The 18,605-nt window shown below is 41.7% G+C and overlaps 1 protein-coding gene across 1 annotated transcript; it reads left to right on the forward strand.

The window, feature by feature from the left end:
- The first annotated feature begins 3,458 nt into the window (after window positions 1-3,458).
- On the forward strand, window positions 3,459-16,238 carry CDR2 (cerebellar degeneration related protein 2). The gene is made up of 5 exons (XM_082490762.1): window positions 3,459-3,663; window positions 8,948-9,060; window positions 13,587-13,735; window positions 13,995-14,159; window positions 15,364-16,238. The coding sequence occupies exons 1-5, from the start codon at window positions 3,585-3,587 to the stop codon at window positions 16,229-16,231; spliced, it is 1,374 nt and encodes a 457-aa protein (XP_082346888.1). The 5' UTR covers window positions 3,459-3,584; the 3' UTR covers window positions 16,232-16,238.
- Window positions 16,239-18,605: the final 2,367 nt, after the last annotated feature.

The following is an 18,605-nucleotide window of genomic DNA, read 5'->3' on the forward strand; positions in this document are numbered from 1 at the left end:
AATCTTGGTGTAGAGTTCAAAGTAATTGCATACATTTTACGTCTTTCTTCCTAGCTACATAGTTTTAAAATTATGGCCTGTGTAGGAATGAAATGACTCAATTCATATCCTTACGTATTCCATTGCTATAAATTTCAAATGCAGCACACACTAAGACGAATATTTATTTCAAAACAAATACCGAGTTTTGTCCTTGTATTTTTAAATGTTGTTAACAAGCCATGGAAGCAATACTGTCACCTAATAAACTAATGAGATATGAATAGAAACCATAAAACAATCAAAATGCCTTTTAATAAACATAAAAGACTGCATGTAAATAAAATCTAGCAAGTAACACATGTATAGCATTTTAAGTACATCCAAATAACAGAGATTCAGCCCAAGAATACAGAGTTCTTTAATATATCAAATAGATCTTCAGCCAACAATTTTTTTAAGATGCTGACTTTTTCCATCTGTCTAGCAATTTACTTCAGCATGTTTGGTATAAGCTATCCCATGAAAATAGCTAGCTCCAGGGAACCTCTACCTTTAAAAGCAAAGTAATGACTACCTTTATGGTCCTTGACTAGATTTGATTCTCTAAGTCCACCACAAAAGTACTTCTTCCAGGTATCCGTTTTTAAGTGAGGCTTTATTCATCATTGTATCTATTCAAAGGAAACTGTCAGCCATTAATTTGGAGTAATTTCAGGTTCAAATTTCAGTATTACTATGCACAGTAACTCCAGAGCTATACAACCTGCACTTTGCTCCTCTGTGTATTAACAATTCTATCCGAAATGCAATTTTCTAATATCCATCAAAACACTTAGTTTGAATATTTGCTTGGTCAGCTTGACAAGCAGATCTACAAGCAATTCCCTGAATGCCTCATAAAAAAAAAAAAAAAGACTATGAAAGAAACAGGACGTGAAAACCAGGGCTGATTCCAGCCTTCCTGTGGCTCACAAAGCAGCTGAAGACAGGCTGCTGCAAGGGAAGATGGTAACTTCCTGATCACTGGGCGAGGAGGGCCAGGCAAAAGGGACTGGAGAAGTGTCTATTCTGGCTAAGGCAGAGGATGGGAGAGCAGTTTTTCCACCTCCCAACACAGAAAGTGAACTCTTTAAGAGCAAATAAAATGTGAATGCATTTTTGTGTATATATTGAAGACACTCAAATATGAAACAATATGCAAAGAGTACATAACTTGTCTTTGCAGGTAAGAAAAAAAAAAAAAAAAAAAATCAAGCTGACAAACAACCTGAACCAAGGTGTTTTTTTTTTTTTTCTAAAGCTAATTTGTTTGTAAGACTACGGCTGAATTTTTTTTAGATGCTTGAGGATGACTGATGTATATTTTCAAGTTTATTTTTCACAGAGCTACAGCTATAAGGCCACTTCCATTTTGAGGTAATGAAATTTTGCTTTTTTGCAACTAGTTTGGTTTCACAAACTTTTACTGAGAAACCTAAAATGAAGAATAAGGTTATTGAAAAGATGCCCATTTGAAATGTTTATTTTTAAAAATAAGTTTGATATTACTAACTGTGAAAGTCATTTCAGTAAGTATGTTATTGACAAGTGCCACTTGTGGGGTTTTTTTTGTTTGTTTAGTTGTTTTTTTTTTTAAGAATTGCATGTTCAAGCCTTCACAAATATACTTAATGAAGTGACTTATGTAGTAGATATCAGGGCTTTTGGAAAGCCAGACATATCATCTCTATTTCCCCCTTGAGCCCCCTGTACAGGTCTTTGAATAGTGAATCAGGAGGCTATCCTTTCCCTCAAGTTCCACAAGCACCAAGAATAAACGTGGTTCACACTAACATTACCAGCAAACTAACAGCAATTTCTGAAATCATATTTGACTCCATTTCTTCCTACACATGAATAAAAAAAGGACTCCTCAGCTTCAGAAATTTGAAAGTAAGAAAGAACAAATTTGAAATTTATTTGAAACCTTCTAACAATGCACAAACAGGCCTCTAGTGCCACACCTAATTACAACACACAGGATCTGACACAACTTTTTACACTAATTGGTACATCTGGTCCTGCACCTTGTTTACAAAACAGGTTCAATTAGAAGTTGGAGGTACCACACTTCCTTTCCCAGATGTGCCCTTTAATTGTACTACAATGAAATCACGCATGAATGTCGCCTCCCCCTTCTTAATAGTCAGCCTTTATATTGAATAGGTTAAACCACAGGTGCTGACATTTTGTGACTCACAGAAGGCAAATCGGTTTCAGAAATTTCGAGTGGTGACAACTGTGTTAGTACAGACGAGCCACAAGAAGAGACTGTTTAAACCAGCGAGATGCGGGAGGACATTACTCGCACTTCTCCCAGAGCTGGATGAGAACCGCCAAGCGAACCCGGAGCAGGAGTGTAAAGGAGAAAGCGGATCCCCGGCGACACGGCGGAGCTCTGGCTGCCGCCGCGCGGGGCCCGCACCAACCGGACGGACGCGAGTACCGTCCTCATCTTTCCTCCACGACTTAAGCCACATCGAGGCAGAACTACGGACGAACGCTGTGCGAGCCCCGAGGGGCAATGCGAAGGGCGAACAACGCGCCCGGCGCAGAAGGGCGGCGGCGGAGCCCGCGGTGCCGCGGCCGCCCCAGCGCCCGCCCCGCGGCCGCGACTCCCGGGAGGCAGGAGGCGCTGGGAACTTGCAAGGCTGGAAGTTTGGAGGTGCTCGTCTGTTAAAACCGGGCAAATCCAGCTACTTTTCCCTCAGCAGCCCCCCAGGTACGGCGCGCGGCTCCGCCTCCATGTAAGGAGACGGGGCGAGGGCGACCGGTGGCCGCCCGACCGCCGCGCCGGAGCCGGCCGCGCTCAGACGGCAGAGCGGCTGCCACGGCCGCAGCGCTCCGGCGGGGACACGCTCTCCCCTCCCGCCCTCCGGCGCCAAGGCTCCGCAGAAGGCGGGGGGAAGACGGCCCGCACCTGGACGCCGCGCCGGTGCGGAGTCGCGGCTCGAGTCCGAGTCCCTCCTCACGGGCTTCTCCCTCAGCGCTCCCCGGGGCCCGGCTGCGCTGCTCCGCCCCGGGCCGCGCCAACGCTGCTCCGCCGCAGACCCACCGGAATAAACCCAGAAACCGCTCCCCGCCATTAACCCCTCCAGAGCCCCGGCAACCACCGCCCCCTTCCGCAGACGCGAACCCACCTCCCCTGCCTGGAGGCTGCGCAACTGGCTGCTGGGGTGGGGTGTCACCGGCCCGGGCCAACCTCCTACTCGCTTTCATTGGCGGCTTGACATGCGATCGCTTTGCGATTGGCGTAAGCTCCTTTCGATCTGTCTGGCAGACGGCTTCTCATTGGCTCCCCGCAGGGGAGGTGAGGGCGTTGTGTTTGAATCGCGGGGAGGCGGTGGGCGGGAGGCTGCGTCTTGCCACGTTGCCGCCGGCCGCTTGGTGCAGCCCGACCAGGAGGGGGAGAGGTTCGGCAAAGTCCGGAAGCGCTCGGCAATGGCCGGAGGCGGCTTTTAAGGAGAGGCGCGGCTGCCGGCTGCCCTGCGCCGCCGTCGCCCGGCGTGAGGGTACCGGTTGGCGCGAGCGCTGCTGCCTCGTCGTCGCAGGGAAGGGGCGCGATGCTGGCCGACAGCCTGGTGGAAGAGTTCGAGATCCGCGAGGATGAGCCCTGGTACGACCAGCAGGACCTGCAGCAAGGTGAGCTGGGGCGGGGGAGAGGCGGCGGCGGGCGGTGGGGAGCCGCCGCCGCGGGGGGCGTGTGAGGGCAGGGGCGGCGGCGGCGGGGAGGGCGTGTAAGGGAAGGTGGCGGCGGGCGGGGGACACCGCCGGCAGGGCGGCGAGGAGCCGGGGGGGACGCCGGCGAGCGAGCGGGCGGGCGGGGCGGCGGGAAGGGCGGAGGTGGGGGTGTGTGTGTGCGCGCGCGAAGCCGCCGGCGGGGGTCGCGGGGCGGCGGCGGGAGCCCGGTCTCCCCTCAGGGCCGTGCTTCCCGCCGCCTTGGGCGCGCGGGCAGAGGCATCGCTGTCAGCGGTTGCGGCCGCCTTTGTGTGAGAGAAGGGGCTGCCGTAGGCGGGCCCGGCTGTGCCGGCGTCCCTGGGAGAGGCGGGCGGGAAGCGGCTCCCCGAAAAGTTGCACCTTGAGAGGGCGAAAAGCGGCTCCTCGGGGCGGGCGCGGGAGGCGGCGGGGCGGGATGCGGTGCTGCGCCCTGTTGAGCCTCTCTGTAAGGGCTTACTGCCGGTGGACTTGCAAACGCAGCTGTGCTCGGTTGGTCGCAGGTCCCTTCTTAAAAACTTTCCGAGTTTTCATCTTAAAATGTACGAATAACTGCGCTGTGTATCAGAATTACACGTATCTAGCTCCTGCATGCCGTTCTGTCAGTAGGTCTTAAACACTGCAGGCAAGAGGTAAAAGTTACTTCACAGATGAGGAAGGAGGCACAGGAATACGCCAACCATAATTGGACTAAAAGTCTTCTACAGACATGATACGGAAAGAATGTGCAATTTCCTTAAGAGCTTAGTGCCATTTACGACTGGTATTCACTTAGTTCTAATTTTTGTTAATCCTGCGCTCGTCTTAAAAGGCCGTCTCCGAGCTGTGAGGTGGCTTCCCGCAAACCCGCTCCAGCCTTACGCTCCTGGCTTTTACATTGAAGTAACATTAATTCTTGGGACTGGTAGGTGCTACTGCACTATAAATTGTTTAAACAAAGGTACTTTTGAAAGCCCTCCCTAGCTAAGCTGTTTTCACACTGAGATCAGGTATCTGACAGCAGAAACTTTTTTTGAGACAGGAATAGGTCTCTCTAATTGTATGCTTTGACTATAAAATAGCTGTTTGAAAGCTGTATTTAGGTATGCTTTGCTCAAAATAGATGTTTTCATGGCTCTAGGATGTAAAGTAATCAATTTAGGTAAGATCCTGAAACCATAGTTTGCTGTCAAAAGGAAGCGAGTTGAAAATTTGAAGATGTGATTTAGCAATGTTTTTACTAGATCAGTGTTTATGGGGTAGAAGACCTACAAATAGACTTCGCAATGTATAGCAACTGACTTTTTGTCTTACTGATGTTTCTTTAATTTAATTTGTTAATTACAAAGAGTGAAATAATCACTATTTGGCTCTCTGTTCTGAGCTTTTAAGAAACAGTATTCCGTTCTAGAGGTTCGTGCATTTTGAGGATTAGTTAATGCGCTCTCAACATTTGAACAATCTTTTTCTGGGGATTATCTCTTTATAAGCCTAAATGGAAGAGATGATAGCCTTGCCAAAAGGGAAAGGAGGAAGATAAACTGATGGGCAAGTTGAAATGCAAAGAAGAAATTCCTTACAGGAATGTTTTTTAAATGTTCTGTTATACTTTATTCCTGGAGTCTGGAAGATACTCTTCCTTCTTCTAAGACTAAGCAATACCAAGGCGTGTAAACAAAGTAATGAGGTTGCTTATCAAGGTCTCTTGAAACTTCTCATAACCCAAACAATCAATGCACATTTAAAAACTGAGGAGTAGGTTTATGAGAAAACCTAGGTTGTAAAACATTAGGAGGCACCCTGAAACAAGCCTGTAGTCCTTGTCAGCCAGTCTTTGAAACTTAAAATTAGGGCAGGATTTTGGAAAAACATTGATAGTCTTCTGGATGCACCAAAATCTTTTTCCTTGGCAGTGTAGGTGGACTTTTCTGGCGTGCTGTTCATGAAAATGGAATGCTCATGGAATTCTTCTGAGGATGGGAACAGCCATACTTCCTTTTGCAACATCCATGTTTTGCTGCAGTATGATGACCTTTGAAAAATAATTCTTTTATATGACTGCTCTTTTTACATCTTGCTGTTACTTTAACAAAACAGAGGGTAATCTGAACAGGGAGCAGGAAATATGAAGCTAAGTAAAAAAAAATTAAAGGTTTAATTTTACAGTTAAGTAAACTTCAACCAGGCTTACTTTTATGGCTTGCACTACTAGTGCCTTTTGCTGTTGAAAAGAACAATCTTATTTTTAGATTGAAAATTATCTGAATCATTTTGTTAGGTGAGTTATGAAAAAGTAGGAGAGAAGGATTTTGGTCCTATTTTTATCTTTTTCTCAATTATAGTAACACTGTCAGAAGAGATTGTGAAGTGCTGGTAGGTGAGGGCTGTTTAACATCACAGAAGAGCTATCATTGAAGTCGTTTTGGTTTAGAGATTTCTGATGGAGCTGTTAAACACCCAGTACAACTCATCAGATGTACTAAACTGAACATCTTAAGATCTGCAGGCATGCCGTTTGCATTATTAAAAACCTCTCTGCTTACATCTTCATGGTAAAAAGGAAAAAAGCATGTCTGTGGAAGAACTTAGCTGTTACTTTACATAAATTTACGACAGAAAATGCAGTATGCTTCTAGTGTAAAGTAACTCTCGAAGAGAAATGTAAATTATCTGTTTTTCGTTCTGTATCTGGAGAACATATATATTGCACATCTCACTCTTAAAATTTGCTCTTTGTAGGGCTTATAGGTACTTAACAATGTGGAAAAATAGGCACAAAGCAAATTCTTAATTTTAGAAGAGGTAAAATTGTTTCGGTTCTTGCTTTCTGTAGGGGTAGGAGTTAGCGTTTTATTGCATGTTCCTGAGCTCTTCCACTTGTCTTCTCCCCCTCAGAAACAAATTGCTTTAATTACAAAATAGCATGCTTCTCCCATAGTAACTCATTTGTGCTTCTGCCATTTTAATGAACAGAATGAATGTGTAAGTATAATGACATGAATTCTATAAATCACATTGTATTCCAAGTACTGTGTGGTATGTGCTACTTGATTTAGTAGATGAGACGGCAATTAAGAATGAAACTATCAACTCCTAAATGTACTTAAACATCAAAACAAACTTTCACTTTGGGAAGGGAAATAGCAGCAAGTAATTCCATTATGCATTATGCCTTTAACATAATCCTAAATCCCCTCTAAAGCTCTTATTCCATTAAAATAAAAGAGTGGACTATTTAGTCTTTGCCTTGGATGATGCCAGCGTTGTTGACTAGCTTTAAAGATTGTGGCTACTAGTAAAGATTTGTGTAGTGTGAGAACTTGTGAATCAGGGCCCCATTTCACATAGGATGATAGAGTCACTGGATTTGAAAACTACAGTGTTCCATAATGTGATAGAGCTTGGTGTTTGACTGGGAGTTATTCTGTCCTTGGTTAAAAATAAGTACCATCTCTGTTTAAAAATGGGAAAAACTTGAGCAGGATGCCTTAAAGTTTCCTTATCCAAATACTTTAAGCCCCAGCTCTACAGTAGGCTGTGTTTCTTAACAAGTGATGTTAAGAAAAGCTTAAAAGCTATGTGAGGATAAACTCCGAAGTATAGATCAGTATGCTGTGTGGCTCCTAGTCATACATCTTTTGAAACTGTGAAGAACTCCCATGCAGTGTGATTTGTTTTAAATAATTTTTGTGGCATTTTTTCTAAGAATCTGACCTTAAGGTGGGAAACAATGCACTGCAGCTGTAAAGAATGTGTAAAGAATACCACAGCTGTTGTTTTGCCAGAATTGGACATCTACAACTTAATAGACAAATGCTCCTACTCACTTGTCCTTGTAAGTCTGAATTTGGTCTTTGGCTTACGTATGTAGATGGAGTAATCATTTTGGACAGGCTGCCAAACTGAAGGTTAGCACAAAACAATCTTGGAACAGTGTTCTATTACAATGACTGGCAGATAAGATAATTGGGAAAGGGCAGGAAAGAGGTAAGATAACATGTTAAAACAAGGGCATCTTAATCGAATGAAAATGGAGTGTGTTTTCTTGTTTAGCTACAACTATGAATGATGCAATACATGTCTTGTATATTAGCTTAAGTCGTCTTGAAGCAAATCTAAGTTTTTCTTGACTTTTCTTCTGTCTCTTTCCCATTAGTGATGAGAGTTCTATGTGAAAGCTAACAAGACTGTATTGCACGTGTGCAGGAAATGGTCCAGGTTATGGGAAGGAGGTGGAAAATCAGAGATTTTTAGAAATATGTTGGATTCTTCACATGTAATACCCTGCACATAGTAATTGCAATTTTAGCAATAACACCAAGATTTATTTCTTTGTCGCATTATGTTAGGTTTAAAATTATACGTGCCTTTAAACATAATAGTATAGAATATCTAGCACTACTGATGCTGTTGAACAGGTATCAAGCTTCCCTCTAGAAAGGAACTGAGTGTTCAGATGACTTATTTCTTAATTTGAAGCTAGAGTCACTGTACCCTGGAGGTGATTGAAGATGACTGAAGTGAAATTGAGATTAAGTGCCTGAGAACAAATGACATTTAAAATTATGTTTTGGAGCACATAAACTGAGAAGACAAGAATTGTTTTATGAGCTTGAAAAGCAGAATAGCTACATTTCTTTATCAGTTTTATATCTTTTGATATTATTGTTTCACCATAAAAAGCATCTGAAACTTTCATTTATCACTTTGATCCTCTATGACCTGAGCTACTTGGTGAAGGGTTAACAGGGAAGAACAGCAAAGTAAATAAGAGCGCAGTCGGCTCTGGCCTAGGTCTAGCCTGGCGAACACTTAGAGGGTCTTTTATGCTTATTCTTCTAATATGAGTGCTGTGAACACAGCAAAGTGTAGCTAGTGGACACCTTGGGGAGAGATGCTGTTGCAGTACTGGGCAGATGATGGGAAGTGCAACATGCAAACTTGATGACAGCTGGATGTGTCTGACCAGTGGCTCAAGGACCAAAGGAGGAACTAAGGAAGCTTCATGAAATAAGAGTCTTCTAGGTTTCAGGACTGACTTGGACTTGCATTATAGATGGTACATGAATGTTGTACTTAAGTGTAAGCTACCTTTTTTATTGGTGTTATAACTGCTCTAAGTTATTTCCAGTACTCAAAAAGAAAAGACCTCAAGTATTTGAATGAAATGCTTTAAAATTAGATTGTATTATTGGCTCTATAACTCGCGTGCAAATATGATTTCTTTGTTTAGATCTTCACCTTGCCGCTGAGCTTGGGAAGACACTACTGGACCGTAACACTGAGCTAGAAGAATCTTTACAACAAATGTATGCAACAAATCAAGAGCAACTGCAGGAGATAGAGGTAAATATTTAAGGGATCCAAGCGTTAAAGCATCTAGATCTGCAACATAATAGTGCATAAGTGGACATCTGAATTTCTTGACATCTGATGGACACTTTAAAGAAAAATATTGAACAACCTTTAACCACTTCTGCTACTTTGAGAATTTGAGGACTTGTACAGGCTTGATCATAGTTAGAACCATTTGTCTGATTGCTGGAAGCTTTGTGCCGTTAAACTTCATGTTGGATTTGGCTTGTTTAATGAAAAATGATTAGTATTCTTGGTTTTGTACAGAGAAGTTACTTCAGTTATTTTATTGCTAAACTTTGCTTGGTCTTGCCAGGTAGAATGACATTAAATTATATGATGATAAGTAAATTAATAATTTAAAATATTATATGAAACTTTCAGTGGTTACAGCACTGATATTTAAATGCTGATAAGTGCAGGAGAGAGTAAAATCTGAGGATATATACTTCCACTAAACTGAGCTGTGGTAAAGAGAGCTAGAGTCAATTTCAATTAAAAAACAAACAAACAAACAGCAAAACCAAACACTTAAATAGTATCTAAATACAGGATTTAGTGGATATATTCTGTATTTTCTGTGGGGGGGGAATCATAACGACCCTTTCAGAACTGCTTATCTTTGTGTTACTTGGTGGAAAAAAACTGGCCATTTTTGGCAATTTTTTTTTTAACATTGCCTGTGTTCTTGCAGTTCTTGACTACTTGTGAGCTTTATGAATTTTTTTTAACTATTAGAGGGTAATGCATGGTCTCTGTTAATCAAATTACTAAATATTCAGTACTTTGACAACATATTGGAGAGGTAGTCAGCATTTCAGTTTGTCTCCAAATCACAGGGAACAGGCTGTGGCTGGTATAGACTAGACTTTTACAAAATCTGAGTTCCTTTTGCAAGCAGTATTTATGCAGTTTTGGACAGCGTGTGAATTTTGTACACCTGCAACTTAAGACTTAAATCACTGTAGTGGTAACAGGTACCTTAAAGAATCCTAAGCTTAATAGTTACAGATTTATAGGTGTCGTTAATGTAATCACACTAACACAAATGCAGCATTTCTGTTAGGTGATGCACAATTTCTGGGTGTAGTTGTTTTTTTTTTATAAGATACTTCTGTTTTATACCTCATAGTTTGGCTCTTTCCTCTATCATGTGCTAAATGTCATCTTTGTTATTCTATGCATTCTGTGATACAATGGTTGGAATGGCTGATATTTAGATTACTGCCACAGCATTACAAAAACTGTGTTTACTTATGCAGAGACTTAACTGATTGCCATGAGTGTTTTTTTATAAAAAGATTAATTCTTAAGATCTAGAGAGGACAAACACTTCAAGGTGTTATGCAAATACTGTTCTACTTCCAGTTCAACACCTGTTTAAGGAAGCGTTTAACATAGTGACAACCCACTTTTTGAAATAACACAGCATAACTTTGCTATACATAACTAACCCAGCTTGTCGAGTGTAGCTACTTAATAAGCAGCTGTATTTTCATGCTATCTTGAAATACAGAAAATGTATTATTGCTAAGCTGCGTTCATTTATAGAAACAGTCTAGTGCCATTAAGGATGTAATATCCTGTTGTTTTAAGCCAGCTTATTTGCTTAAGCCTTTTTGGTGAGTTGGTGTTTATTGACTACATGAGAGAGCTTCAGCACCAGGAAGTGGTCAGAAGCGTCCTTCCAGCAGTGATCTATAGTTGGTGTGTTGCAGGGTGAAGTACACCTCAGACAGTGACAGACTAATTTATTCTCTCAATGTCTGGCTTTGCTTAGCCAATCAAAAAAACAAATCAAAGCCTTATCCGATACCTCTTCTTTTTCCTCCTCTCCCCCAACACGGGTAGGAGTGTGTTGGGTTATCCTCCCCTCCAAGAGGAGGGGGAGAGAGGTGGGAGAGCAGCTTTTGTGGTGCTTCTGACACAAGTAGTGCCTGCACTTTTATTTGCCCAGCTTACTGTGTTGAGTCAAAGAATGTGTGGACTGTATTTCTATCTGCTGTAATAACATGCTGTCTTCTCAGTTCCACCACCTGTCTTAAACTTCTGTCTTTTTCCTGTACAGTTTAAAAGTGATAGCAACTCAAAACATTTATTTTTCTCAAAACATTTCTTTTTGCATCTGGATTTCTGGTAGAAAAGGGAAAATTGAATGAATCCCTTCAAATGCCCAGAGAGAACCTCCAGATGGGAGGAACTGAGTATATTAGCTTACTGGCACAAGGGATTGTTAAAGGAATTCACTGAAACAAATGGGGGTAAAGTTAGCATATGCAATGTGCAGTACTTTTTAGCTGGTAAAAGCAGTTTAGTCAGTTATTTTCATACCTGTATTTCTGTCTTTTATGGCAATGCAGGATACCCCACTGCACAGGCTGCATGTGCAAGTTGCATATCCAGTCTCTGTGCTTGATATTTCTAGTTTCAAGTGCTTGTTTCTGTAACCTAAAGGTGATATTTCAGCTGTTCCTGTAGCTACTCTGCCGCATTTTTTAGTAGCTTTTTCAGTGCAGTATATCAGTGTAAATCTTTGGGGTTTTTTTTTTGTATTCATTTACATTTTATGGGTAGCAAAGTCTAGACCTGGCTAAGAAATCATTCTGAAATATGGTACTACCTTGTCTGCACTGAAAAGGAAGGGTCAAAGGCTTTAGGATGCTTAAGATTACATTTAATATATTAAATGCTAACATATTAAGCATTTTACAGCCTTGGATCATTATATCTGACCTCTGTGCTGACACGTGTGCCACTAAATAATCATTGTAGATGTAATAAATGCTGGATTGAAAGGGCAACTTTATTCCTGTCTGAATCTCTTCTCAGCGCTCAGACTTCAGAACTACTGACTCTCTTTTATCTTGTGGTAGAAGGCAAGAAGTCTCAACTGCTGTTTCATGTGAGGTGCTCAGTTGCAGGGGAGGCAGAGTAAATGTGAACTTCTAAAGTATTTATTACTGCATCTATACTTTGTTTTGGTGGCCTGGTTATACCAGGCCAATTTGACACCAGCACTGAAGATATTGGAGACTCAATCAAGGTGGAGAAAATGGTGCTTCAGCTCTTCCATTCACCTAAAACTTCTGCAAAAGCCCATTGTAATCAGTGGCAACATCCAATTCTGGCACCAAAGCCTTGGCTTCTGTGCTTAGCCATGATTGTATTGCTGAAGAAAGTCTGAAGATCTCCAGCTCCTTCCGAGAATAACCAATAGGGAAAGTTAATCTGAAAAGGGTCACATTGAGATTCTGCTGCTAATCCGTGTACTATTTTTGTGTAAATCCTCTGTCATGTGCACACAGGCTACAAAAGAATCTAGCCAACTGCTATCAAGTTGATCTTCTAGAAGCCTGCATGTAGCAGTTACTAGTCCTAGATTAACTTATTATCTGTTCTTAAGTTGCCTAAAATGTAAACCCACCAATCTTTTAATGAGGTAAAAGGTTAAGTAGAATATTAGAAGTTTTGAGTATGTAACAGGCCTATGTAAAGAGAAGTAATTCTGCCTAGAAGTCCGCTGGATGTTCCTATTTGAAGTTTACTTTTCAGTAAGGAGCATGTAGTAATACAGAATATATTGCAAGAAATAAATTCTATGTAAGAACAAAGTATTTCCGATTTAAAGGGTTAGTTTTCTGTTTCAAGTCTGTCTGATGCAAATTCTCATGTAGATTTTTAGAACTGGATCAGTCCTATCCTGGGTGGGACAATATAAGACACCTGTATTAAGAGCCTTAGGTGATTGTTAACTGCTCTTAGACTGAGAATTCCAAGCTTTCTGACATTACTGAAGAGCCTTAACAGTCTATATTGTTAATTATAAAACTAAAGAGGATTAAAATGAGAATACTTGATGTGGAGCTTTATTTTTTAAAAAGGCAGGAGACCTTTGTTTGAAATTACAGTAACTGGAATAATTCCCCATGAGTAATTAAAGATTGAATTCAATAATTTGATTATACTCCTGACACATAGTAGGCCACATACTGCCTTAAGTCTGACTACAACCTAAATTCTGTTCTGCTGAACCTGATGCTGCTTCAGACTGGAAAAACTTAGGTCAGCTGAAAAGAAATTTAATGATGGATGATGCAAATTTCTGTTGGAGCACACTGCAACTTTTAGAATGACTCAGTGGATAGTTAAGGGCTATGTTGAAGTCTGGATTCAAGGCCCTATCAGTGATGACTGCCGTACAGACAAACCCAATCCAGAAGGCTTGGGTACTGGCAAAAGCCTACCTGCAGCAAGGATTGATAAACACAGCTTGCATGACGAAACCCAATTCCTGGATAAAGGGCTGGTTGATTGGCCTGGGTTGACCTCCTTGACAAAGGCAAGCTGGGTAGCTGAGTTACTGATAGTGCCTTTTCAACTGAACACTTACCAAAGCCACCACTAGAATCTACATTTCTGAAATTTAGTAGTTTTTCTATGAATGTGAATGAAAACGCACAATAGTAGTCCTATCTTTGTTTCAAGTGTAAACTAGTAACAGCAATATTGTCTTACAGTACCTCACAAAGCAAGTGGAGCTCTTGCGTCAGATGAATGATCAGCATGCAAAAGTCTATGAACAGCTGGATGTGACAGCAAGAGAACTTGAAGACACCAATCAAAAACTAGTTGCAGAGAGTAGGGCTTCACAACAAAAGATATTAAGGTAACAAACTTTTACTAGATTCCCCCCAGTTGATGATACAAAAAAGAGCTGTCCAAGTGTATTCATGTAGTTATTGGGTGGCTGTCTCTGTCTAGTGGTGTTTGACAATACTGTTAAATTGAAAGGATGGTTTTATTTAAAGGTCTTTTGGGGCCAAAGAACAGCTTTTAGAGAAGAAACTACAATATGAGGGGATGGGAAACTCCCATGTCCTTGACTAAATGCTGAAGTGTTTTAACAGCAGTCCTTCACCTTTTAGCTTGACAGAGACTATTGAAAATCTGCAAACACACATAGATGACCTGCAGCGACAAGTAGAAGAATTGAAAACGTCTGGACGAGGCCGGATGAGCCATGAGAGATCTGACCAGCCAAGATCAATACACAGTTTTTCATGTTTGAAGGAGCTGTATGACCTTCGCCAGTAAGACTTCTTACCTTGCATAGCAAAGAGAATACTGAAGTTATTTGAAGTAGAGCTTTAAAAACTAAGACACAAGCACAGATGCCAAACAAGCTAGCAGAAAAGCATCTGATGTTCACAACTAGGACAGTATCTGCACAGTCTTGCACCGTGGGGTGTTGGCACAGCTTCTGGCATACTTCTAGATCACACTCCTTTTTGTGCAAGAGGAGCTGCAGGTTCCACTTTCTGTCTTGAAAGGTTTTCTCCCAACCATGTCTCCAACCATATCAAATTGTAGCCTAGAAAGCTTACAGCAGTTTGTACCCTACTTTTTTCAGTCAGATAAAAACAAACATTCTAAATGCAAAATATTTTCTGTAACTTAACGTTTCCTTGGATGTCTGTGGATATTTTCTTTTCAAGGCAGGCAGGATCTCCGCAATAGCTTTCCTGAAGTTAAGCTGGTTAAAATGATGCTTAAGCTGCTAAAATGGTGCCTGGAGCTCCGGGCTGCTGTTGTAATTTAGAGCAGTTTTACCCATCTGAGCTGCACTAGTATGCCCATCAGGGCAATCACCTGGGGTAAAAGCTCAAACTAGCTTCAGCCCTAGAAGGTAATTTCATAACTGAAGCACCTGCACAGACAGGCAGAACAGCCTTTTGTGTCCAGGCTTCAGCAGTACATGGAGGTAGGGCTGTGGAATAAATCCATACATCCAAAAATAAGTTATTTCTTGTCAATTCAAAAGATAAGTGGATTCCTTCAAACTGCCAAAGGCTTGTGGAAATACCAGCCTACAGAACTGCCTTGTCAGTTTTGAAGCTTGTTTCCACAGTCGGTAGCAATAAAAGTTACAAGGGTGGGGTGCTGTGGAAAAAAATCTGAGTGTCAAAAAGTATTGCATGATACATGGAGGCAATGTTTATTTAAACTTCAGTTGTAGGTCTAGTTACTCAATAAGCTTCTCTCTAACTTGAAACTGTTAACAAGCTGCCATTCTGCTTAAGATGGGAGGCTTGACTTGATGGCACGTAAGTATTTACAAACTCTGTTCTGATTATTAGACGGACTGATAGGTTAGTAAAATGACTGCTATGTATACTTTGAGGTAGGTTAGCACACAGTTTAAATCTGTCATTAGTTACCCAGGACAGGAAAACTCGAGGAGGTGTGGTCAGCTGTACTTCCTATGTTTGATAATACTTCCTTTTGTTTCTGCAGGTATTTTGTTTATGATCATGTGTTTGCAGAAAAGATTGCTTCCATGGATAGTCAGTTAAATCCTCTAGAAGAAGAAAACGAGAACTTAAAAAAGGCAGTTACAGTTCTGCAAGCCCAACTTAACCTAGAAAAAGAGAAAAGGGTAACAATGGAAGAGGAATATAGTCTTATGGTAAAAGAAAACTGTGACCTTGAACAGAGGCTTGTTGATATAGACTTATATCGGGCTCGTGCAGAGGAGTTGGAAGTTGAAGTAGCTGAAATGCGACAAATACTTCAGTCTGAAAACACATGCCATAATGCAGAGAAATTGGTGCCGGAATCATTTTTCATTTCATTCAAGGAATCTTTAGAAAGGGAGCTTAGTCAGAACCCGGCAGATGATGGACTTCTGATTGTATCGGAGCTTGAGAAGAAGGCACTGAAACGGAGCAGCAGTGAAACTTTCCTAAGCAGTGCTGCAGGGGGAGACATTCTAAGGGGCCATGAAGAAACATGTATTAGGAGGGCTGAAGCTGTGAAGCAGCGAGGAATCTCTGTACTTAATGAAGTCGATGCTCAGTATAATGCTCTGAAAGTGAAGTATGAGGAACTTTTGAAGAAGTGTCAAATGGATGAAGATTCTTTGAAACACAAGGCCGTACAAACGCTGAAGCAGTATTCCAAAGACCTAAATGTTGGGAATACCCAGTATGATCTTTCTGCTAGCAATCAAGAATTCACAACTGTGGAGCTAAGTGACTCTCCCGCAAATGCTCTTCCTGAATATAAAGCACTCTTCAAGGAAATTTTTAGCTGTATCAGAAAAACAAAGGAAGAAATAGATGAACACAGAGCGAAGTACAAGTCCCTCTCCTCTCAGCCATAACACTGGACATGCTGATGACCTGTTTTCTGCTGATGACTAATCTGTTAGTCAGGAAGGGGAAAAACTTTATACAAATGTCGGAAGACCCCTTATACTGATGAATTTCTTGAGCACTCAAAATTAATGTTTTGAATTGGCTTATAGACCTGTAGCGAACAAGCTAGTTAGTTAACAGATAGTCTCCCTGTACCCACGTAGCAGTAGATTTAATGTTCTTTAGCACTGTTACACAAACTAGTGGTTGTAAAGCAAACAAGCATCATAGCTTAATAACACACTACTACTTAATCTCTGGCCAGAGCAGTAACTGACACTAGCTTCCTTAGTCCACTTCAAAAATAACAGCTAAGAAATCTGCACCGTGCTTCTCACAAGGAACCAGACCAAGGCTTTCTTTTGGTTGGCAGTGATGATCTAGCCCTGTAACTACATCTGTGTAGAAAATGAACAGAAACAAAGACCCTGACCAGCATCACGGGCAGCCTCTCCTTGATTCTTGAGAATGAAGTTAGCAGTCTAGCTGAACTTGCTTTGGCAGGGAGGTGGAGAGCCGGCACAGCAGCCTGCACTGTGCTTGGTTTAAGCTAGTACCATGTTTTCACATGCACTAAGCTCTCACACAGATGAGTGTAAGTGTCTTCCTGCTAAGAAAGGATTTGATGTAAAGTTTGCGTGGCTCTTTAGGTATGGTTTCTTGTGTAGGGCACTTTGTCTTAAGGCAAGATACTGTGAATTGATTACGTATGTTATTTGGGACCTACTGTTCTTTGGTGGAATGTTTGCAAAGTACATTTTTATGTGTATTTGGTAAGATAGAAAGTTGCAATGTAGCTATTTAACTTTAGTAGTAGCGTTGATGTAGTCGAATAGCTTTTAATCTTACTCCAAGTGCTTGAAGGAGACAGGCCAGGTAAAAACTTACCACATTGTTTTGTCTGTTGCTTTCCATGTCAGCCTCTGTGGACCTATTCTATGCTGTCTGGGGGGTGGGAGGATGTACAAAAGGCTGCCAGAACATAGCCTATGGAAAACAGGGGACCATGCTCTTGTTCTTCCTCTCTTTCTCCACTCCCTAATAATAATGCAGATGTATTCGAGTTCTGAAAAACAAAGAACGTGGAGAAGTATGTTCTTTAAAACTGCTTCAAAGTGTGAAGAAAACAAAGGCCAAGAGATTAAGGGGAGGTGGGGAAGGCATAAGAAGAAAAATGAGATCCTTCTCCTCATAAAGGGTCTCAGCGTTAATTTGGTCAGCTATTCTTGGCAGTCAACTTACTGCCTGTCTGAGTTGCTGCGATACCAAACAGTTGACACAGAATGTTGACAATTCCTCAGCTTTAGTTCAACTGCTGCTGTTGCAGTTCTGCCTATGTTGTACCCTGTTAAGTTTGTGTATAGCTGTCCTTCAGTTGCAGTATTGACTTCATATTGTGGGCGTTTCTCTAAAACATGTGTTGCATTCTGGAAAATTATTTAAAAATGGGAATCTGAATCTTGTGTGTATTTTTCTAAGCAAATAAATAATCCAGTCAAGCTACATGTATAACTAGTAATTATGCCCATCTGTGCCAATCAGTAAACTCGGTGCAGATAGCACCTGCAGTATCTAGTCTTGCCATCTTTCCTACATAGCTTAGATGGAGTTTCCATTAAATGTGTACTTTAAAAAGGTTATGCTACATGGAAAAGGATAGGCCTGTCTGGGGTAGAAATCCCAGTGGTGTTTATCAGTGCTGTTCAAAAAGGTGTTGGGGGGCGGGGGGGAGAAGGCAGAAAATCTGCTGTTCTGCCATGGGGTTACCTGCACTGTCACAGTTTCCCTGATGCTCACATTCTCCGCACCTGGGGGTCTGCCCCAATTCAGATACTGGAAAAGCAGTGGCCTGAAATAAAAAAGGCACTTAGTCACAAATTATTTACTACTAATATTCCTCACCGCTTCAGGGGAAGGGGGATCCACACCTGCTGGGCCAGAAGACATGTAAAAGCAATTCAGAATTTTTGGTTAAAATAGGTGATATTCTGTGGTTTATTACTGTTGGCTAATTTAGAGCACTTTGTATGTATACAATTTTTATGCTTTAAATTTCAAAAAAACTACTTGATTCTTCTGTAGTATAACTTCCCATTGGCTACCTGTGCCATTGCTAAGCTCTGGCTGTTCAGTACAATAAAAAACTCCAAAGCTGGGTTCTTCTTCCGTAACTTCTCTCAGACTGTGGTTTTCCCAGAGAGAAGCTTTATAGATGCAGCCAGAGGTAACGGTGCAGCACAGGGCTGCGCTAGGGAAGTGTCAGCCACGGGTGCATGCAGCAGACCATGACAAAGGCTGCAAAAGCTGCCTGAACTTAAAACACCTCTCAGTTACACTGGT

The sequence above is a fragment of the Vanellus vanellus genome, assembly GCF_965231255.1.
Source record: "Vanellus vanellus genome assembly, chromosome: 14".
NCBI lineage: Eukaryota > Metazoa > Chordata > Aves > Charadriiformes > Charadriidae > Vanellus > Vanellus vanellus.